The 23,524-nt window shown below is 53.2% G+C and overlaps 1 protein-coding gene across 7 annotated transcripts in view; it reads left to right on the top strand.

Moving 5' to 3' along the window:
* EHMT1 (euchromatic histone lysine methyltransferase 1) overlaps nt 1–23,524 on the top strand; it is a 142,269-nt gene that overhangs the window by 56,646 nt on the left and 62,099 nt on the right. For 6 of the 7 annotated variants that reach the window (XM_047700590.1, XM_047700587.1, XM_047700591.1 and 3 more), the window contains 2 exons: nt 13,459–13,522; nt 20,729–21,285. In XM_047700590.1, the coding sequence (XP_047556546.1) occupies nt 13,459–13,522; nt 20,729–21,285 (621 nt within the window). Of the gene's footprint in view, nt 1–13,455; nt 13,523–20,728; nt 21,286–23,524 lie in introns of those variants that run through there. The other variant, XM_047700589.1, reaches the window with a different exon arrangement.

Below are 23,524 nucleotides of genomic sequence, written 5' to 3' on the forward strand. Positions count from 1 at the left end.
GAGAAGCAGACTCCCTGCCGAGCAGGGAGCCAGAAGTGGGACTTGATCCTGGGATTCCAGGATCATGATCTGAGATGGAGGCCGTCACTTAACCAACTGAGCCACCCAAGCGCCCCACTTTTTATTTTTGATAACCTAAGTTTTAGCAAATGATACAGTGTTGATAGTTTTCTTTAAAGATTTTATTTAGGGGCACCTGGGTGGCTCAGTGGGTTAAGGCCTCCGCCTTTGGCTCAGGGCATGGTCCCAGGGTCCTGGGATCAAGCCCCACATCGGGCTCTCTGCTCAGCAGGGATCCTACTTCCCCTGCCTCTCTGCCTGCTTGTGATCTCTGTCTGTCAAGTAAATAAATAAAATTGTTAAAAAAAAAATAAAGATTCTATTTATTTATTTGACAGAGACACAAAGAGAGCGGAGCACAATCAGGGGGACTACGAGAGGGAGAAGCAGGCTTCCCGCTGAGCAGGGAGCCGGATGTGGGGCTCGATCCCAGGACCCCGGGATCATGACCTGAGCTGAAGGCAGAAGCTTAACGACTGAGCCACCCAGGTGCCTCCCTCCCTAGTGTAGTTTTTTCTTGTTGTTGTTTTGTTTTTTTTTTTAAAGATTTTATTTATTTATTTGACAGACAGAGATCACAAGTAGGCAGAGAGGCAGGCAGAGAGAGGGGGGGAAGCAGGCTCCCTGCTGAGCAGAGAGCCCGATGAGGGGATCAATCCCAGGACCCTGAGATCATGACCTGAGCCGAAGGCAGAGGCTTAACCCACTGAGCCACCCAGGCGCCCCCCTAGTGTAGTTTTATATTACGAGAAATTTGGTTGAAATGGAGAAGTAAGAGCTGGATCTTTGGAACCGAATTCTTCTGGTTTTATAGGGCGACTCTCTGTGCTGAGTCACTGTGCTAGAGGCTGGCATCGCTGGTGGACGGGTCTGCACGCTCCTGGGACTGCGTGAGGCGCACCACTGACTGCTTCATCCTCGTGGTCCCGTTGTCTCCACTCTGTGCCCTCCTGCCAGTGAGGTGTCCTGATTTCTGGTGGACTCCAAGTTAAATTAGGGGAGATGGGATAGATGCTGTCCAGTTTCACAGAGGGTGAGTCCCCGCAGTGTCATGTTGCGTTGTGGCTCTGTGAACACCTGACGGCACCAGGCGCACCCAGACCCACCACTGGGCAGCTGCTTAGCCACGCAGAGAACCCTGCACTGCTGTGCGGGGTGGGAGCTGTCAGCATGGTAATCAGGCAGAAGGTCCCCATGGAAGGCAGGTGTCACCTTTGCAGGTCTGGAAACTTGATTTTGTAAGTAAACCAAACCGTGGCGATTGCACTGTCTGCATTCCTAGGAGACTGATGTATGAACTAGAAAGTCAGCATCTCGTTTGTGCTAAGAACTGTGTGTTAAATGTCCTCGCTGCCTGCAAAGTCAGACTGAAAGTAAACATTGCGTGACCCCGTTCCCTGGTTTATTCCTTCAGAACACGCACCTGCTGTCGCCCAGCACTTGACTAGGGACATCTCAGGAGCTTGTTCTGGCCGGGGCTGAGTGTGTTCTCCACAGACCTGCGTGCCGTAACTCCTGGAGGCCCAGGTGCTGGGCACTGTGGGTCCGGGGTTCAGAGTGGGAGAGGCCACCGGTTCCCTGTGGGTGTCCGTGGCACCTGCTCCATTTCACAGCGTGTGGAGTCTTCTCTAGAAGTCAGGTTCCATGGGTCCCCCTCTGCTGCGGGGCTCAGGCCCAGAGCTGTGTTTGCTGTGACCCTGGAAGGGACACAGGGGAGAAGGGCAGTGTTGGAGTTGTCTGTTCCTGCTTTGCGTGCTACCTGGAAATGTAGCGTCTCAGAACGACAGCGATGGCTTGTTACCCCTCGTGATTCCAGCAGCTGAGACCGGCGGCGGTGGACGGCTTTTTTCCAGTCCTTGGGCCTGGGGCCTCAGCTGGAGCACTTGGCCATTGGGGGTGGTGTGTCATCTGAAGGCTTGTTCACGTGCAGTTGTGGTGGTTGGTGCTGGGCACGTGCGCCACTGGCTGGAATGCCCACAGGCGGCCACAGGCACGGCATGTGGTGACCCGGCCTCAGACACCACGCAGCCTGCTGTAGCCGTAGTCTCAGCTCCCGGCTGTCACAAAGGCCCATCTTGTTAAAGTTGAGGGGGCACAGCCCACCTCTCATAGGGAAATGTCAGCGTCACTCGTGGGAGAGCTGCTGCAGTGTGGCGTGCAGTCGGTTTGGCACTCCGGAAGACCACAGGGGCCAGGAGAGCTCTCGGTCAGGGAATGGGAGCGCGGGGCGCCTTCGGTGGCCTCCTTTGAGGAGAGGCCATTTAAGGGTTAAGCGGCAGATGGAAAAGGAATCTGTTCCGATATTTCACAGTCCCTTAAATGCAATTTCTGGGGCTACTTTGGGTAGTAATTGTATTTTCCAAATTTAGGAACTAGCTCCTTTTGCTGCCAAAGGAAAGAAACAGAAAGACAAAAGAAGGAGAAGGAGATCTATCAGATATTGAGAGGATTCATTCTTCTTCTTCCCACCCTTTTGATAATTAGCTAGTGAAATTGGTCTGTGGAAACCAGTTGAAAATTAGGGGGTGGGCAGATAGCGCTCCACATCTCACAAGTTTCCTGAGCAGAAGAATCATCCCGTCTTTGGGAGCCTGTCTGGTGGTGGAAGCGTATTGGTGCTCATGCTGTTCTCGAGAAGATGCCATCTCTGGTCCAGATCTCGGGCAGAGACCCGAAGCAGAGAGGGGCAGATGGCAGGCTGGGCCAGAGCGCCGTCTCCAGCCACAGGGAGAGAAGGCCTGGTGTCTGCGCTACCTGGGGGAGGCTTCCGGCGGCCTCCAGTGCCGGCGTCTCAGAGCCCGGGAGTGGTGTGCTCTTCGTTGGGGGAGAAAGGCCTGTCTGTGCACAGTCTCCTAGTTGTGGAATGGAAAAGCAAGGCCACCTGTGGAATTGCACAGATAAGTCCAGCAAGCACGTACTTAAAGTGAAGATAAAGTGTTTAGAGAGGTTTTTTCCTTCTGTTTTCTTAGTGTTTTGCCATTGTTGGTTATCTTCACAGCTCTGGTAGATAATATATGAAAGCTGGTGCCTCCCCCCCCCGGCCTTGCCAAATACCAGGGTCAGGTGCTTTGAGGCCGTGTGGCGGAGGTGGCAGTTGCACTGGAGGACATGGCCTTTATCCCCCCCCCCCTCCGACATGCACGGGCCACTCATGTGCCCTCCATCACGGGCAGCGTGCTGGTCAGTGTCTCAAACTCTTTCTGAAATGGCTTTGACTCCTTTCAAACTTAAGGGTGTGTGCATGTGTGCGTGTATGTGTGTGTGTAGCTGTTAAAGAGTTAACCTTCTCGGGGCACTTGGGGGGTTCAGATAGTTAAGCGTCTGCCTTCGGCTCAGGTCATGATCTCAGGGTTCTGGGATCAAGCCCCAAATCGGGCTCCCTGCTTGGCAGAGAGCCTGCTTCTCCTTCTGCCTCTGCCTCTCTCTCTCTCTCTCATGAATAAATAAATAAAATCTTAAAAAAAAAAAGAGTTAACCTTCTCAACATTGGTGCTTGAAGTAGGAGTTCTGAGTGACGCATGGAGGCAGAGCGGCGGGAGCTGACCTGTGAGAAGGCTGCGGTGGTCGTGGGGGGGGCCTCGAAAGTGCTCATGGCACTGGGGCCGGGAGAGCCCCTTCTGATCCCAAGAAGAGAGCACAGCGCTGGCTCCACATGCACCCAGCAGGGTTTGGGGCCTGTGTGCCAGGGTGTCTTGACCTCGACGTTTGTATTTGTATGGGAGACCTCTGTGTTAGGGAAAGGACTGTTGAGAAGTGTGTGTGCACATCAGCTCCTTTCGCTGGCCTGGCCTGTGTGCGCCCGCCTTGGGGCTGGTCTGTCGTCACCACCTGTGGGACTGTCCCGTGGACCCCCACACCGTTTTAAGGGTTAGAGCATTTGGAAGCAGTCTTAAATTTCTGTTGACTTTAAGGGTTTCACCTTTACTCTCATAAATAAGGGTACTTCTTGCGGCGAGATCCTCATTGTTGGGAACAGAGGCTTTCCTTCAGATTGTTTGTGCTGCGCTGGGCGAGTTAAAGGGAATTTGTGAGAAGACACTCATCTCCAACGTAGTTTGCACACTTGCATCTTTGTGAAGAAAGCCCGATGAACAGTTGGGCCTTAGGAATTCAGGTCTCCTGGAGAACAGAGCTTTCTGGAAAAGTGAGCCGCAGAGCCCTGAGATAGATGGTCTCCTCTCCCTCCCAAGTTTTCCTTTCAGACTGCTCTGCCCTTCTTCGGTTCCGCCTGAAGTGCTGGGCCTGATCGGCTGGGAGGGCGCCTGCCGCGCTTCCGCGGTCCAGGCTTGGCCCCTGCCTCCCGCGGGCTGTGCAGAGGCGTGGTAGGGAAATCGGGGCCGCTTGGGAGGGGTTTGCCCAGAATTATCGTTGTGGTCCCTGGCCTGTCCCTGCGATCGTGCACACTGTTCGTCTGACCTGTCCAGAGGTAACTGGCCGTGGATGAGGTGAGCTGCGCCTGGGCTGGTGCTGGGGCCTTGGCCCTTGTCCAGACCTCTGGGGCCACGGGCTGCCGTGGGGCAGTGGAGGCTTTCCTTCACATCGGCCCAGGGCCCGTCCCTGTGTCGAACTGATGCAGTGTGGCCTGGGTGTCTCTGCCGTGTCTTCAGTTTAAGTTGATAACATTATTTAGTCTTATGGGCTTGTCTTTGAATAATTTTAATATGGATTATCCAAAAATTTATCCAGCCCTTATTTGTCTTTGAATTTTAGGAATCTTGTAAGGAGTAATGTCAGAGTTTCTGTGATTATCTTTCCCCAACAGTCACTGTTTATTTATTTATATAAACAGGAAAAAATCAGTGGTGTGGTAGAAACTGATGGGGCAGGTACCTGGCAGGCTGAGCCTCAGGAAAGTGGGTGTGGAGCCTCTTGTGCAGGGTGTGCTGCATGGCCTTGGGGACGCTCCTCACTGTGCCCGAGGCTCTTCACCTGTGTGGGCGGGCGCAGGGGCCCGAGCAGGTCCCCGCGAGGAGGCTGACGGGTGGGAGGGGGTAGGGGTGCTGGAGTCAGACACACATCATGTGTCTAGTAACGCAGGTTCTACACAAAATCTTACCCTTCGTAATTTATACTGTATGAGTAGCAGAACCCATTTTTTAAAAAGGTGTCTGAAATCAAATACAGTAAAATTGAACTTCGCTGGGTTATGACGAATTGCATTTGATGTGGTCATTTAATGCCCACTGACGAAGGACAAACGCTCGTGGACGAAGAGCAGAGCCTTTCTGAGTGGCGGAGCACAGGTCTTGTCTGTCCTGAGAAGAAAATGCATTCGATTTAACGTGTCGCAGAGTGGTTGCCTTTATTTTACCTACAGATTGTTATTGAAGTTGTAGATGATTGGTACAGCTTTGTTTTATGATTATGTTAAAACAGTTTTTTAAAAAATTTAATTTATTTGAGAGAGCACCAGCGGGGGAAGGGGAATGGGCAGGCGGAGGGCCAGAGGGAGGCGGAGAAGCAGAACCCCCGCCGAGCAGGGAGCCTGAGGCCGGGCTCCATCCCAGGACCCTGAGATCGTGACCTGAGCCGAAGGCGGACGCTTCACCGACCGAGTCCCCCAGGTGCCCCATGATTACATTTGAAGGGAGGGACATAGACATGCAGTGATGGTGCTGTACACACTTAGAAAAGGTGGTTTTGTTTTAATCCTCAAGAAAGCCTGACTGAAACCTAGATTATGTCCACACGTATCCCCATGTGCTGTAAAGATGCCAGGGCTGTCTTCTGTCCTGTGTTGCTAAAAAGTCTGTGACGCGACCAGAACCCACACGGCCACGTTAGTGCTCACATAAAGAGAAGACACTGCTTTCATGGTCTTTACATCTTAGCATTTCCCCTTCCCCCAAGCCTCTTGTTCTTGTTGACTTAAAAAACAAAACACGTGGGGCGCCTGGGTGGCTCAGTGGGTTAAGCCTCTGCCTTTGGCTCAGGTCATGGTCCTGGGGTCCTGGGATCGAGCCCCGCATCGGGCTCTCTGCTCAGCGGGGAGCCTGCTTCCCCCCCCCCCCCCCGCCTGCCTCTCTGCCTACTTGTGATCTCCGTCTGTCAAATAAATAAATTAAAAATCTTTAAAAAAACAATCAAAACCCCCCCAAAAACCAACAAAGTGCTTTTCCTGGGACGTGTTCTGTGCAGGGTCGTGTAGTTCGACTTGGCTCGTTGCCGGGCTGTGCCCTAGCTGCCGCCCGCATTCTGTCGCATCGGGGCTCTCGTTCTGGATGTGCGGTAGATGGATGTGAGTTGGTGGCCTTGGTCACAGCTGCACTCCTGTGCACATCACCCTGGGCCTGTCCTGTACCCTTGAGGTGGGCAGGGTCCAGGCCAAGGCCTGGAGGGGCCTTGCTGCCGTGGGCATTTGATGAAAGTGTCAGAGTGGGGTTAAATGGGTGAGGATATCTGAAGGCCCTGGAATAAGACTTTGTAATGCCTCTGGGTTTTTTTCTCTGTATTTTATTTTCCTCTGTGTTCTGTGCTTGTTGAAGAAATTGGTTCATTAATAATAGTAATCCTATTATTAATCAATTATTAATTAATCCTATTATTAATAATAATCCTATTAGGAATAGGATTTCAAAGGGTGGAGAACACTGCCTTTTAAAAATGTCAGCAAAATAAATAAATAAAAATTTTTTAAAAAATGGGGTCACTGGGTGGCTCAGTTGGTTAAGTGTCTGACTCTTGATTTTGACTCAGGTCATGAACTCAGGGTCACGAGGTTGAGCCCCGCACTGGGCTCTGTGCTGAGCGTGGAGCCTGCTTTTAAGATTCTCTCTCTCTTTTCCTCTTCCCCCACCCCTACCGCTCATGCTCGCTCTCTCTCAAAAAAAAAAAAATGAAAAGAATAAAAAGGTCAACATTGCCACTTCAGAATTATAGAAACCTCGACTCCTGTCTTTTGTTGACTCTTAAGGACGCAGTGCAGGGTTGCTCAGTTCAGCAAGGAAAACACACAGGATGTGCAGGTGCGTTTGAAGTTCAGGTAAACACGCTTCCACTAAAAACATGGTGTGTCACACACCTGAACTTCCAGTGTACCTGGGTGTCCGCAGCTCGGGCTGTCTGCAGTGCCGGCCTCCTTGGTTGCTGGACGTGCCCTTGGCCGAGTGAGCCCGGCAGGGTCAGGCTCTGCTTTGCCCCCAGGACACATTTCCCCTAGGTTTTTGTGCGTATCATAATCTGCCAACTCACATTTACGGAAAAATCTTCATCCACGTCAGTTCTTTAGTGTGTTGGGTTTACATTCAAAAGAGCAGAAAATCGTTTTCTAGAAGGTCACATCTAACTCCAGCACCACTGGGGCGTGCAGGTGGGCTCCGTTACTCCGTTCTGCCTTTCCAGGAAGACCTGCTCCGTTGCTGCTGTCACGAGCCGTTCTGATCATGTGCTGGACAGACTTGGTACAGCGCCTCCCCTGCCCGCAGTGGCGGTTCTGCCTGTGGCCATCACAGCACTCTTCTGATTGGGAATTTGTTACGATGCGAGCCTGTCGGGCAGGGGAAGGGACTGTTAGCACTGGCAGTTGTGAGGCCCAGACTCTCGTTCTGGCTTCGCCACAGGTCCCTGAGCAGCCTCGGTGAGGCAAAGATGGGGAATAGAAGAGGGTGCTGGGCGAGAGCCCACCCCTGAAGGCCTTCTCTTCCTCCATGCTCCCCTTTCCTTCCTCCCCGTCCTGTGCCATCATTAGTGGTCGCTTAGAGTGACGAGCAAGGAGGATGCTTGGGTTTTAAAAGTAGGAGGTGCAGATAAGGCCGAGATGTGGATGTTTTGTCCTTGGTTGTTATTCTTGTCCACGGCCTGGCATGTGGGTTCGTGCTCATCAGAAGATTGCTGAATGCAGTCAGAGAGACCCAGAACTGAAGAGTGGATAATTCTGGCATTGGACAGTGTGTTACGTAGTGATCTTTACACAGAGTGTTTTGGGAGAAGAAGTCATGAAACTTAATTTCATGGCAGGGACGTGTGGCTGACAGTGGGGACAGGAGACAGGTGGTCTATAGGTGCATTCGTGAATGTTCTGGGGAGGCTTGCTCTGCCTGGGGAGTGCTGGCCCTGGGTGCATCTTGGGACAGTGAGCACTTGGGGGTCTGGAGGTGGGATTTTTTTTTTTAAATTTAAGATTTAATTAATTAATTAATTAATTTGACAGAGATCACAAGTAGGCAGAGAGGCAGGCAGAGAGAGAGGAGGAAGCAGGCTCCCCGCTGAGCAGAGAGCCCGATGCAGGGCTCGATCCCCGGACCCTGAGATCATGACCTGAGCCAAAGGCAGACGCTTAACCCACTGAGCCCCCCAGCCGCCCCCGGAGGTGGGTTTAAGCCTCTGACGTGGGAAGCTTGGTGTGCTTGGTGTGGGGCATTGGCTTCAAGGCCAAGTGAAACTCTTAAAAGCTGTTTAGGACCCCAGAAGGCTCTTGTTTGTATGGGTTCTATCTACTGGTGTTTACCAAAAAAGAAATTAGAACTGAAGCTTAAAGAAAAATACTTAGAAATAACGAACGTAAGCATGTAACATGCTATTTACATGTTAAGGTAAATAATTTCTGTGAAAAGTAACTATTTTCTTTTCTTTTTTTTTTCTTTTTTTTAGATTTTTATTTATTTATTTGGCAGACAGAGATCACAAGCAGGCAGAGAGGCAGGCAGAGAGAGAGGAGGAAGCAGGCTCCCCGCTGAGCAGAGAGCCCGATGCGGGACTCGATCCCAGGACCCTGAGATCATGACCCGAGCCGAAGGCAGCGGCTTAACCCACTGAGCCACCCAGGCGCCCCATAAAGTAACTATTTTCTTAAACAACCACCTCAGGAGAGTGGCGTTGCTTTACAGGTTGGTCTGTGTTATGTCTGGCTCTGACTGAAGGGGTGTGTTGTTTGGTTGCAATCTATGAAGGAGGTCTGGCCTCACATAGACGTGTGTTTTGAGCCTTTTAGGTAATTCCGGATGCTTTGGCATCCTGTGCTAGGACCTGACAGGGCAAAGCGGTGCTGATGGCCTCCCTTCCCTGTGAGGGTTCAGCCCATGCCCTGCCTTGCGTCTTAGCGCTGCTCCCCGTGTGTGTCTGAAGATGAGGTGCTGCCCCCTGGGGAAACACCGGCTCGCTGAGTTGTGGAGAACTTCCAGGCGTTGACACGTTTCATTATCCGACATCAGACATCGGACCTCCTAGTAACATTGCCCGTGTCATCACAAGTCTGTAGGTGGTGGGCGGCTGGCTATCAAGCTCATGGAGGCAGACACACGTTTACCAAAATTCCCATTTCCGCTCAGAAGCCAGAATTTTGACACTGGCAACATACCGTTGGTTTTCTTTGAGGTCACAGGCTCACTGTGTTTATTTTGAGGAAGTGTTTGGCAGATGCCCAGTCTGCGTAGCCATAGCTCTGGCCAGTTCTTCCAAATGCAGATTCCCAGTGAGAGACACAGCCCAGCCCCTGTGCCAGGCCTTTCCTGAGTGGCCAGCAGCCCTGGATTGCTGCTCACTTACCTTTCTTCTGCTGCTTTCAGGAGAAGGCCGGTGGGGAGGTCGCTAATCCCACTGCTTCACCAGGGGCATTCTCAGGTGAAGGTGGCTTTACCTGAGTGCCCAGCATTGAAGGATCACTTAGACGTTTAATTTGGTGCCATCATCTTGACTCCTGCTAAGGTGCCCCAGGAAGCACAGTGGAAGAGGCAAGTGGGGCCCTAGTAGTAAATAGAGCTTTGGCCTCTTGGACCCCTGCAAGGGTCTTGGGATCCCAGAGAACTGTTTGAGAGGTGCGGGCCGGAGGTGGTTGGGATGCAGCCGTGTTGGGCTAGGAGATGGGGCAAGGCCTGAGCACTCTGGGCCTTGCCCTGGATTGCTGTGGGAGGTCAGTGGGGCCCTGGGGTCAGATGCGATGGCCCCCTGCCCACCTTGCTGAGAGGCATGGCCAAGACCAGGCCCTGGGACGGATGGGGTCAAGTCACGTGCTACTGATAAGCTTTGAGGGCAGGCAAGTAATGGGGGCAGGTGAGGCAGGGCAGAAGAGGGTTTTCCTGGGTCCACATGCAGGGGGATCAAGGGCTCGGCTCTGTGGGGCGTCCCAAGAGCCCATCCCTGGGCTCCGCCAGTGCTGCCGTAGCTTCTCATCTCTCTGTACTCTGTAAACCCGGATTCTTTGTAAACTCTCCTACTTTTAATGTTTTTTTTTTTTTTTTAATTTTTATTTATTTATTTATTTTTTTAAGATTTTTTAATTTATTTGTCAGAGAGAGAGGGAGAGAGAGCAAGCACAGGCAGACAGAATGGCAGGCAGAGGCAGAGGGAGAAGCAGGCTCCCCACCAAGCAAGGAGCCTGATGTGGGACTCGATCCCAGGACGCTGGGATCATGACCTGAGCCGAAGGCAGCTGCTTAACCAACTGAGCCACCCAGGCGTCCCTTAATGTTTTTTTTTAAAGATTTATTTATGTCTGAGAGAGAGAATGCATGGGAAGGGAAGGGGAAGCAGAGCCAGCCCAGCTCTGTCTCCTGACCCAGGGGCTCAGTTTCTAGGACCTGAGATGGTGACCTGAACGAAAACCAAGAGCTGGATGCTCAACCAGCTGAGCCACCAGACGCCCCTAGACTGTCCTTCTTGTAAATGCTGGTAGCTGACTGAAGATGGGAACTTGTGCAGCACAGCTCCGTGGGGCCGTCTCAGTAGCGCTTCCTTGGTGACCCCAGCTCTGCATCCGCCCAGCACCCGGGCCATGTGCGCGCCAGCCCAGGCGTGGCCACCTGGAGCCGGAGCTAGATGGAAAGCTCCTCCTCCGAGGGTAGGGGGCTCTTGGGCAGGAGATAGGACGGTGGACAACTGTGCGGTGTGGCCCCCTGCTGCTGTAGGAGCCTCAGAGTCTTGAACTTACCTCACTCTCCCCTCCCCCCGCTGGCACTGGTCCTGTCTTCCAGGAACCTCAGTTCTCTTGGTGAGAAATGGTGGAGGGAACCCACATTCTGTGCGCGGGGTGCTGCTTGCTGCTGGGGTGTCCTTGCTTCTGGGCCCTTGCCAGCCCGGAGCTTCAGCTGTGCATGCTGCTCTGAGCTCCCTCCCCCACTACCGTGTTCCTAGAGCTAAAGCCAGTACCCTGTCCTCATGGGCCGTTAGGCTCAGGCCACCCACCTTGTGTTGGCAGCGTTTCCTCAGCCCCAACCCCAAGCTGCAGAGTGGCAGGACTTGAAGTCTGTGCAGAAGTTCTGTTTGATTCTGCTGTTGCCAGGACAGGATTTTGTTACTGGTTTGGGCTATGTGTTCCACCTTCAACCCTCTCTTGGTCTGGTGTCGATTTTACAGGTTGTTAGCCCTTTGAAGTGGTGATGAAGACCGTGTTCCTTCTTGCTAGTACACGTAGGCTCCGTGCACAGAGAGCATCTGAAGTTGGGAGGGTTTTGTTCTTTCTGGTCTGGTTGTGGGCTGAGCTCACTCTGGACTTCTGGATGTGCACGCTGGCCGTACCCTGCTCTGCCCTCGCTCACCGTCCTCTGCCCATACAGCAGATGCTGGCTGTGTGTCTCGGCTGTCGCAGAGAATCCTCCCAGGCATACAGCCGTGCGGGAAGCAGACATGGAAGTGGACCCAGTGGCCTTTCTTTCTTTCTTTCTTTCTTTTTTTTTAAGATTTTATTTATTTATTTGGCAGACAGAGATCACAAGTAGGCAGAGAGGCAGGCAGAGAGAGGGGGAAGCAGGCTCCCCGCTGAGCAGAGAGCCCGATGTGGGGCTTGATCCCAGGACCCTGGGATCATGACCTGAGCCGAAGGCAGAGGCTTAACCCACTGAGCCACCCAGGCGACCCCCCAGTGGCCTTTCTTGCTGGGGCCTCTTAGGCCCCACGTGCTCATCGGTTCCTTCTGCGTGCCGCACATCGCCGACATTTTGGGGCTGTGTCAGAGAACAGGACAGGCCTCTCTTGTGGGACCCAGGGTTTGCGTGTTGGTGGGGCGGGCAGACAGGCTGGGTGGCATGTCTTGCGGGGGGTTGTGGCACCAACCAGGCAACAAGGCAGGGCCCAGGAGAGGCTGTCTGATAAGGTGATTGGCCTGTTGAGAGGCTGCAGGGTCCAGGGGCTGGCGTCTGGGGTCAGAGTGTGGAAGGTGGAGCAGCGGCTGGGCCCTGTGGCTTTGCTGCCAACAATGAACACTTGTTTCTCCTTAGTGACCTGGGAAGACCCTGGGGTTTGGGGAGGGCTGCCTCCAAGTCTGATCCCTGCAAGGAAATCTTCCCCATCTTCTGGGAGGAAGTCTCAGAGCCTCTGGACTTTTCTTTGCTGCTGACGCTATGACTTCTGGCTTCCTGTGGCAGGAGTGGCTAAGAGAGGGATTACAGGAGGGGGGTCTGCCTTTGAAAGGGGGTTCACTTTGGAAGCCACCAGTGGGGCCACATGTGACGCTCTAGGGAAAGGTGGGAGGGTCATGCTCGTTCCCTGTCTTGTCCTGTGTACCCGGGGAGATGAAGTCAGCTGTGTTCAGGAACTGCAGGTGGGAGCCTTCTGGAAGCACTGAGATAGGAGGGGCTTCCTGGGACTGGAGGCTGCTGTGCGACCTTGAGGTGGTTTGGTGGTCCAGAGTGATCAGGTAGGTCAGTGCCCCTGCTCTTGGGCCCCACGCTTGGCGTTCAGTGAAATCAGCAGGGAGCTCAAGGTTCTGTAGGAATGTTCTGAGAATGTGTTGTGGTATCCTTTGGAGAATGCATTCCAGATGTTAGGTGTTTCGGGAGTTGTGCCCTTAGAGTCTGAAACTCTTAAGTGGGGAGCCTGGAGGGCCTGCATCCTCCCCCCTTCTCCTTCTCCACGGTCTCATGGTGATGACTGCTGCCGCACCTGGAGGGACCCATTCGGGAATGTTTTGTGTGTTTACAGTCACTTTTCCAGCCAGAGTCTAAGCCTCCCAAAGGCAAGAAGTTTTAAAAAACAATTCCAAGACCTTTCGTAATTTATGCCTCCATGTAGTAGAGCAAATACTTAATGATTCACGTATTTACTGAATTTTCTTGGTTTATCCATTTCTGCAGATTTTTTTGTAGGTTGTTAGACATTTGAAATATTTCGATGAATTTTTGTCAGCGGCAGAATGCACTTTGATATAATTTGTAGCATTCCTGTAACAACCAAAACATTTGAGGTTTCTAGTTACGTAAGTAATGCATGAACGTGTTCCTATTCTTAAACAACTATCTCTAAAAATACAGTTAGGTAGAAGTTTCCTCGGGCTGGTTTCAGAGTGTCATTCCTCCTCCTGGAGGTGACTGTTACCTGCTGGCTTGAACACCCCCTAGCCCTCTGGTCATCTGATAGTGAGTCTTTACCTGGATCCAGACACGAAGTCCATCTCAAGAGATCCTGGCGGAGAATTGCGTAGTCTGACTGCAGGTGAACCCAGGCTGATGGCTGTTTCTTCTTTAGCAGGCAGTTCCGGCGAAGGGGGAGACGAAGCAGGATTGCTGCATGAAAACAGAGCTGCTGAGGGAAGGTAAGGGTGCAGTTTGCTCCTGCAGAAGTGGCCAGAGGACCTGTCGCTCTGGCATCCCCTCGCCCGTCCCAGGCTCCTGACATCCTTGCTTCCAGCCAGGCCGTCGTATGGCTTCCCACTTCCCATTCCCAGATGGACACAAAGGCACACACAAGAGATCCGCTAGAGAAGGGGACCGTTCCCAAAAAGTGACAAACAGACACCTGGTAGGCCCTTGTCATAAGTGCACCTGGAAACTCGAAGCGAGAAGGGCCGTGTGGATGTTTATGGCAGCTTCATTCTCATCACCCCAAGCTGAGCCACTCAGGTGCCCATCCCGGGCTTCCAGCCGGTGCACACCTGGTGGGTGGGGCACAGCAGGCCCGAAGAGGGAGTGGCGGCGTCCACAGCAACACAGATGACACTGACCAGGTTTTGCTAAGTGAAGGGGGGCGGACCCACAGGCCATGTGCTTGGTGACTCCATTTGTATGACATTTTGGACAAGGTAAAAGCAGAGGCTAGCAAAGCAGCAGATTTGCGGGGAGGTGCAGGGGGGTTGCAGAGGGCCAGACCTGTGAGGGGCTGCGGTGGGAGGCACTCTGTTCTGTCAGGGCTGTGGAACACACACTGTGAAACGTGAGTCCCACTGTGTCACACATGAGCCACGTGGGGGCCGCTGAGAAGTTCATTTTGGAGAGCTGCATTTGGCCTGGGCACCATGAGGCCGATGGCTCAGGAGTGGTGCCGACACTGGGCTTCGCTTGGCCGTGTCTGTCTGGGGAGATGGGCGAGCATCCCTGGGCTGCCATGTGGCCGCAGGAGCTGAGCAGGTGAGCAGCGTACCATCCCATCATCTGGCCAGCTCCCGGTAAGGATAGTGCAGGAGGAGCCTGCCAAGGTCACGGGACTGTCCTCCTTCCTGACCTTGGGCGCTGCTCCAAGCACTGTGGGTATGCTGGCTGCATGCCCGCCCAGTGATGTGTGATTCTGTCTCTCTTCTTCCAAGGAGGGGGAGCGGAAATGGGTGCACTGCCGGGATGAGGTCACCCAGGCTGTCAGACTGGCAGCTGGACCCTTCCTCTGAGGACACAGAGACGATGGCGTGCAGGTGGTGCTGGCCATGGCCACGGCCACCAAGACCACTGTGTGCATCAGCAGGAGAGATCAGGGCTGCGATTTGATGGGTACAGGGCTGGGGCCCGTCTTCTCAGGCCCTGCAGGTCGGCCTGCAGTGTCCCAGCACGGACCTGTGTGTCTTGGCGGGTGTCAGCCTCTGAGTCCCTGGATGCAGCCCCTCACGGCCTAGTGGTAGGACAGGGCCCGCCCTGCAGCCCATGCCAGTAGCTGCTCTTCTGTGCCTTTCCTGAGCTGTAGTGTGGCCGTCCGGCATGCATTGCTGCAGCCCCTGTCTGCATCCCGGGCAGTACAGGAGCTGCCAGCATACCTTTTCACGTCTACATAGTCACCTTCTCGTGTGACCACCACATACACGTCCAGCGGCCACTGTGGGTGCAGGCCCAGCACGGGCACTCCAGCAGCCCAGGCCATAGGGCAGGACTATCCCTGGAAGTGCGTGACTTGGTGCACGAACAGGCTTGTTATGGAAATACTTCCGATCCCAGTAGAGTTCTGGGGACTCCTGGGAGCAGGGCGGGTCTGGAGATGCAGTGCCTGCTGTGCTTTCTGAGACAGTTTCTAAACCCCGCTCCCTCCCTGTTGAGGATCCTGAGCTCAGGTCTGACCCAGCCAGGCACTTTCTGGGTGGATTGCGGGGCCTCTGGGTACCTCATCCAGCCGCCAGCTCCCCTGTGCTACGGCCCCTGGCCAGCCCTGGGGCATGCCGCTTCCCAGAGGTCCCTCCATACAGACCCACCCACACCTTCCTCTGCCTCCAGGGGCACCTGGGAGGCTCAGGGGGTTAAGCCTCAGTCTTCGGCTCAGGTCATGATCCTGGGGTCCTGGGATCGAGCCCCGCGTTGGGCTCCCTACTTGGTGGGCAGCCTGCTTCCTCCCTCTCCCTCTCCCACTCCCCCTGCTTGTGTTCCGTCTCTCGCTGTCTCTCTCTCTGTCAAATAAATAAATAAATAAATAAATCTTTAAAAAAAGAGAGAGAGAGAAGACCTGCCTCGGGGTTTCTTCCTGGTGCTGTGCTTCCCTCCACTCCTTGAGGTGTTCTCGTCCGTGGACGTCCACGGTCTCTCACTTTTCTTCCCTCCCCAGCTCCCCCCGCTCCTGGGCCTTTTCTCCTAGAAGTTGGGGATAAATAAATAAATAATGTGGATAAATGAACTTTCTGCTCTGACACACTGCCCCGAGCCACGGCCTTGAGCCCTCCTTCTGAGGAACCGTGGGACTGCTCCTTTGACACTCGCACCGGCAGCGTGGCAGGGCCTGCCCTCCACTGCCTGCCAGCACTTGGGACTGCCTGTCCCTTCCACGATGGCTGTCCCGGTGGGTGCGGAGTGCCATCCCGTTGTGGTTCTGACGTGCGTTTTCCAGATGATTAGTTGAGCATCTCTTCACGTGCTTAGTATTGTTAGCCCTTTGTATATGTTTGGAAACGTGTAGTTTAGATCCTTTGCCTGTTTTTCAAATTGGTTATTGATTTTTCCTGTTGGGTCGTCAGAGTTCTGTATGTATTGCAGAAACACGTTCCTCATCAGATGTGTGACTTGCAAGCATTGTCTCCCATCCCAGCCTTGGCTTTTCAGTTGTTTGACAGCGTCCTTTGAAGCACAGAAGTTTCTAAATATTTTTAAGATTTATTTATCTGCGAGAGTGCATGCGTGAGCACAGGCAGGGGGAGCAGCAGGCTCCCCCCTGAGCAGTGAGCCTGATGCGGGACTCGATCCCAGGACCCCAAGATCATGACCCGAGCCGAAGGCGGACGCTTCGCGGACTAGGCCCCCCCAGGCGCCCCTTTATGCTTAGACTTAAGAAGCTGCCGAACTGTGCTGCGAAGCCCCGGCACCATTCGGTATGACAGCAGTTGTGTACGGGGGACCTCCTGTCCTCGTCCGAGGGTTTAATCACCCCCGTCGGTGGGCATCAGGTGGCATCGCCGTGCTGGCCAGATTTGCTGTTTAACTTTTGAGAAATTTTTAATCTTGACGAAGTCTGATTTGTCACTTTCCTTTTTGGGATTGTGCTTTGCTGTCAATGTGCCTCGCCTAGCCCTAGATCCTAAAGATTTCTTCATTTCTTTTTTTTTTCCTCTCCAAGTTACATAGTTTTACATTTTGCATTTTCCTTTGTTCTCCATTTTGAGTTAGTTTTATAGATTCATTTCTTTTTTTTTTATTAAAGATTTTATATTTTTTATTTGACAGAGAGAGAGAGAGAGAGAGAGTGGGAGGGGCAGAGGGAGAAGGAGACTCCCCGCTGAGCAGGGAGACCCATGCGGGGCTCGATCCCAGGACCCTGGGATCATGACCTGACCTGAAAGCAGACACGTAACCGACTGAGCCACCCAGGTGCCCTGTAGATTCATTTCTGTAATCAGTCTTCTGAAAAGTCAGTCATTGGTTCCTGCAGTTTGTAGATTACTTTGGGTTTTCTACGGTGGGTCACGTCAGTTCCAAGTAAATTTGGCTGCTGCTTTCTGACCTGAACGCCCTGTGTCACGTTTTCTTGCTCGTTTGATGGCTCTGGCCAGAGCCTTCAGAAGAATGGATATTAGTAGCAATGGCCGATGGCCACAGTTCAGGCCTCTGAGAGGAAGAGTGCTGCTCCCTCCTCTAGCCAGCGTCTCACAGCAAGCGGACCCTGCGCAGCCGGCTTCCCCACGCCGGGCGGGTCTCCCGCTCTCCTTGACGCCTGCTGGGCAGCCTGTAAGCCGGCTCCGCTTTGAACCCACAGGCTAGGGGCTCGGTCCCACCAGGCCCCAGTCCCAAGTCGAGAGTCCCTGGGTGCACGCAACTTGCTACACGAGGGGCTGGCTGTGAACTGGAGGTGCCCACAGCCCCCTCCTCAAGTTCATGGAACTCAGGGAACCACGGACTCGCTGTCGCTGGTCTATTACAGAGGGCACGACTCCGGAGCGGCCCCGTGGGAGTGAGGCACAGGGCCGGGTGTGGGGGGATTGTGGTGGAGCTTCTGTGCCCTCTGGGGGTGCACCGCCCTCCCCATGTGGGTGTGTTGCCCACCTGGGAGCTCTCTGAACCCCATAGCTCGGGGACTTCTGTGGCGGTATGATGGATTGTTAACCGGGTCCACAGCCCCTCTCCGCTCTCTGGAGGGTGGGGGTAGGGCCGCACGTGCCGGGCTTCGTAGTGTGACCAGCCCTGTCTGCAGTCCCCTCAGGAGCCGCGGGCGGAGACCACGTACCTGTATCTTGTTACATCACAGCATCTAATCATATTTATCTTTCCTTGTTTCTGTTAAGACTTATGCTTTGGATGTGTAGCAAAATCTCCCCGTTTCTAGGCCATAGATCTGTGTTCTACATTTTCCCTTGTTAACCGCCTTGGTTGAGAATTTCCGGACTCAGATGTGTGGATGAGCCTCCAGGGGTCTCGCTGAGGCCCAGATGTGTGGAACCCAGTTTCAGAGGTTCGGAACCAGCAGGTCCAGGCACGGCTGCGGAAATCTGCCTTCTAGCCGGCAGTCCGTGCCCTGCCCCCTCGGGCTGCTGTCTAGACCCTGCTGTGCCTAGTGGGCACCGCAGCCCCCCTTGTGGTGGTGCTGTGGGAAGGCCTGTGGCATCCTCTTCTGATGCAGGGAGACTGTTTCCCTGTGCCTTTACTGTTCTTTTCTGTGATTCACTTTGCCGTTTGGGAAAATCTGTTTTTCCCTTTACGTTTTAGAACAAGGTGGTGGAGTTTGTCATACACCGATGGAGTTGTGGTTGGCCGTCACTGAACTTAGAGACTCAGAGGCAGCTTGACGCTTTGTCATCCCATTTAGGGCCATGTTTTCATTTAAAATCTTTTTCTTGGGGCGCCTGGGTGGCTCAGTGGGTTAAAGCCTCTGCCTTTGGCTCAGGTCATGATCTCAGGGTCCTGGGATGGAGCCCCGCATCGGGCTCTCTGCTCGGCGGGGAGCCTGCTTCCTCCTCTCTCTCTTCCTGCTTGTGATCTCTCTCTCTGTCAAATAAATAAATAAAATCTTTAAAAATAAATAAATAAATAAATAAATAAATGAAATCTTTTTCTTCACAGAGGCCTTGAATAGTCTGTTCTAAAATTTTGTATTCTTTATAGTTTTTCCTGCTTTTGCAAATAGTATTTTTCCCCTCTCTTATTTTCTAGTTAATACCAGTGCAGGAAGATGCCCTTGAGTTTTGTAGCTTGAGGTTTGAAGTCAGCAGTCTCACTGCACTCTTATGTGTTAATTGCTAATGGACTGCATTTTTAAAGTAAATAATGGTGTTGGGTACGGAGGCTGGAGTTCTTCCTTTATCTCCAGTGCCTCTCATTTCCACGTTCCCTCTCGTGCCTGCCGGTATACCTGTTTTTGTGTGAGATCCTTGTGGCATTTCTGATCTCACATGGAATTCACTTTTTTCTTTCTTTCTTTTCAAGATTTTATTTATATATTTATTTGAGAGAGAGGGAGAGCGAGCGAGCGTGCATGTGCGCGTGAGCGGGGGGAGGGGCTGAGAGAGAGAGAGAGAAACTTAAGCAGACTCCACGCTGAGTGCAGAGCCAGACTCTAGGCTTGATCTCCTGACCCTGAGATCATGACCTGAGCCAAAACCAAGAGTTGGACACTTAACCCACTGAGCTACACAGGTGCCCTGAAATTCACTCATTTCTGAATTAAGTATATGCTTCCTGCAGATCTTGGTGTATGGCCTTTGCTAACTCTGTCCAAGTAAGGTCCTGCCTATTCTGTCTTGCTGAGGGTTTTTAAAAGAAAAAATCCTTAATTAATAACTGTGTGTTCATTTAGAAAGTATTAGAAAGTATGTGCTGCACTCATATTGTGTCCCAGGCCCTGTTTCTGCCTCGGGGCGCAGAGCGGACAGACGAAAGTCTTGCAGACCTCACGCTCTGTGGCAGAGGAGGGGACGGCTGATACCATAACGTGGGGTCTCCTGTGGGTGTCAGTAGAGTGCAGCGTGGAGTCTTGAAGTCACCTGAAGCTCTTTCTGCATCCAGGGGTGTGTGATCATGAGTTTTCTGCTTTTGCCTTTGTTGGTGAGGTTGGATATATGCATACATCTTCTGATGCAAAATGCACTTGCTTATAATTGGTCCTGGACAAGGTCTGTTGAGTTGTCCTGGGAGACCAAGCTTTTATAGAGTATAGGTTGTAGTCTGGATGTTTGTAATGGGCCTTCTGGCTGATGCACTGAAAATAGGACCCTTTCTCTTGGTTTTTTTAACCATTTTCTTTAAGTTTGTTCTTGTGAAGCTGTTTCTTTTTCTTTCTTTTTTTTTTTTTTAAAGATTTTATTTATCTATTTGTTAGAGAGAGAGAGAGAGCGAGCGAGCGCGAGCACAGGCAGACAGAGTGATAGGCAGAGGCAGAGGGAGAAGCAGGCTCCCCGCCGAGCAAGAAGCCCAATATGGGACTCGATCCCAGGATGCCAGGATCATGACCCGAGCTGAAGGCAGCCGCCTAACCAACTGAGCCACCCAGGCGTCCCGTGAAGCTGTTTCTGAGGCCTTGCTTTCTGTCTTTAAACCATGCTCAGTTTTATTTTACGGTCATGTGTTTGTTCCTGGTGGATAGGCAAATCTGTGTAATGGGTTTTGAGATCTTGCTATCTTTTAAAAATGAATTTACCCAACAAACGGGGAGTCTTTATCTTGTGCTTCTGGTTTTAGACTGTGTCCTCCGAGGCAGGACTACAGAGCCTGGCTGCACCTTGCACACGGGGTGGACAGATAGCTGGCATGTCTGAGCTCAGGGCGGATTCCCCTGTTCAGGGTTTGGCCTTCTCCAAACTTTAACCAATTACTTGTCAAAATTAGTGTCTAAGACATCATTTTATTATTATTTTTTTTTAAGATTTTTTAATGTTTATTTTTAGGTAAGTTCTACATCCAGCATGGGGCTTGAACTCACAACCCTAAGATTAAGAGTTGCAGGCTTTTCGACTGAGCCACCCAGGCTCCCCTAAGACACCATTTTATATTTAATCTGTTTGAACTTAAGTCTACTTTGTACATGAAATGAGATGATTTTTCCTGGGACAGTTTCACGTTACACCCCTCCAGGTAACTGTTGGGTGGGCTGTGTCCTGACAGAGCGGTGACACGGTCTCCTCTGTTCACAGAGCTCTCGATGGCAGCCGATGGAGGCTCAGCAGAGAAGCAGGGAGGAGAGGCCCCTGTGGCCGCGGACAGCGAAGCCAACGGGTCCTGTGGAAAGAGCGAGGCTGGCAGTCACGTGACTCCAGCGCAGCACCCTCAGGAGAACACGGTGGTCAGCCCACAGGAAGGTACCAACAAACTAGCTCGAATAGCCGAAAACGGGGTTTCAGAAAGAGACAGTGAAGCGGGGAAGCAAAACCACATCAACACAGATGACTTCACACAGACTTCTGTCATCGGGAGCAATGGGTACTTCTTGAGTAAGCCGCCCCTACAGGAGCAGCCCATGCGGATTACCAGCACTTTGGCTTCCTCGCTTCCTGGCCATGCTGCGAAAACCCTTCCCGGAGGTTCTGGCAAAGGGAGGACTCCCAGTGCTTTTTCTCAGGCACCAGCCACAGCGCCGGCCAAGCTCGGGGAAGCAAGTAAAGAGACCGAGGACAAGAAGCCCACAGCCGCTGCTGCTGACATCAAGGTTCACAGGGCACGGAAGACCATGCCAAAATCCATCCTGGGCCTGGTAATGTGATCCCTGCTGGGACGGGGCTGCTCTCGTTTCTGTCTTCCCTTCCTGTGCTTGTGTTCTCTTTGATCGCGGTGACGGCAGATGACTCCGCGTGAAGGAGAAAGGCCAGTAAATGGCAGTGGTTACCAACAGGTGGTTGTCTCTGGGCCTGGGAAGAGGATGAGAGGCTGCTGACCGTTTGGGCGTGAGCGACAGCGGTCGACACCTCCCCGCCCCTGCTTCGGGCCGGGGTGCTCTCTGCCGCTGGGGGAGAAGAGCGCGGATTCTCTCAGGAAATAAGTAGCTGCGACGTTGGTTAGGTTCTTGGTGTGACGGAAGGAAGGGGCGAGGGACACACTGAGAACATGCCCAAGCCTCTGTTTTCATGCCAGGCCCATGGGCGGAGGGAACGGGTAGCGAGAAGCCAGTCTCCTGCTGGGGGAGCATATTCTGTGCCGGGGCCTGGTGCGTTTGGTCAGAATGTCCACAGTCACGTTTGCCCTCCCAGTTCTCTGTCAGTCTGGCCAGGGGTGACTTCTATGTCTTTAGAGGAGTGCCCTTGGGATTGCTCGTACCTGGCGCTGCTGGTGCGCGTCCTAAAGCTCGTCTCACCATGCGGCTTTAGGAGATCATGTGTGGTGTCATCCGTGCAGCCTTGCGGGGCTGTGCCAGCCGGCCTGTGCCCACGGGCCCTGTCTGTCTGAGACGCGCGTCTTTCCTCGGTTCGAGGGAAGTGCTTCGTGCGGCTTTTCTTTCTGTGGCACTCTTGACGTGGACCTGGGCTGTGGTTTCCAGCTCTGGTTTCTTCTTCGGCACTTACGTCCTTGCTCTCGTTCTGTATGTTGATGATTCCGCTTCCGATGTTCCGGTCCCGATCTCTCTCCTAGAGCATCCCGTCTTGCCCTGCGGAAGACGCTCGTTGCTGTTCTGCGGCGTGTGTCGCTGCTGCTCCCCGGGGCGCTCACCGTCTGGCTGTCCGTCCGCTGCGCTCCCCGTGGCTGCCTGTGGGGGGCGCGGGGGGGCTGCGCACTGACCCGCCTGCTGCTGGGTGCCCGTGGCCGCCCCGGACGCCCGCGTCTCTCCATGTGGGCCTTGGCCCTCCTAGTCTGCCTGGCCCTGCTGTGGTTTCCACCTTTTGCAGTACTCCTGGGCACGCTCCACAGCTTTAGAAAACTTTTTCAGTAATGCGGAATTCATAGGAAGCTGCGGGATAGTACAGAGAAACCCCATGTAGCCCTCACCTGGTCTCTTCACCTGGTCTCCCCTGGGCTGCATTTCGCACAGGGAGAGCCCGGTGCAGATTTCTGGGAACAGCAGCACGGAACAGCTCCCAGGCCACCTTTGTCCCCACCTACCCCGCCCACCATCCCAGTTCCCCATCTCCACAGCCGCGTCCTGTCCCGTGTTCTGTAGGAAGGTGGGGGCCTTTGAGAGCAACCCCATTCCAGTGGGACCAACCACACGGTGTCAGTGGGTCCTTCCCTTTTCCTGCTGAGGGGTTTCCTGGGGGGTCTGTGTCCCAGAACTGAACTGCTCCCAGGTTGAGGGGTGTTCGGGGCTTTTCCAGTCTGGGGCTGTCACATTAAAGTTGCTCTGGACGTTTACGTGCAGGTTTTTCTTGAGGCAGAAATCATTTCCCTGGGTTAGACGTCCAGGAACAAAATTGCAGGGTCATGTGTTCATTGGGTATTTAGCTTTTGTAAGTAGCTGCTCAGCCAGATTCCCAGCAGGCGGCAACATCTTCCCCCAGAAGCCAGGTCTGAGCCGTCTGCTCTCTCACACTGCTGCTGGCGGGTGCCGTCGCCGCTCGTTTGGGTTTTAACTGCGGTGCCTCAGCGCGGTTTTCATTTGAACACGTCTAGTGGCCAGTGGTGCTGGACATCTTTTCAGGGCCAACTTGCCATCCGTACGTCCTTCTTCATGAAATGTCTGTCACACCTCTCGCCCGTATCACAGCTGCTTTGTGAGCTTTCACAGTTCTGGGTTTGAGCCCTTCGCCGTGGACCCACTGGCCGACTTCTCTCCGTCAGTGGCTCGTCCTCACCCTCCCAGTAGGGTCTTCCCTGGAGGACAGCCGTCGCACCCTGACCCTTCGTCAGAGTTTCTTCTTTCCTGGCTCGTCCTTTTGGTATCATGTCTACAAACTCTCCACCTAGCCCTGGGTCCCAAGACTTTTCTGTAATTTTTAAGGCAGTTTTTTATTTTTGTATAGGTTTATATTTTTATAAATATATGGTCTATTTTGGGTTAGTTT

The sequence above is a fragment of the Lutra lutra genome, chromosome 13, assembly GCF_902655055.1.
Source record: "Lutra lutra chromosome 13, mLutLut1.2, whole genome shotgun sequence".
Taxonomy (NCBI): domain Eukaryota; kingdom Metazoa; phylum Chordata; class Mammalia; order Carnivora; family Mustelidae; genus Lutra; species Lutra lutra.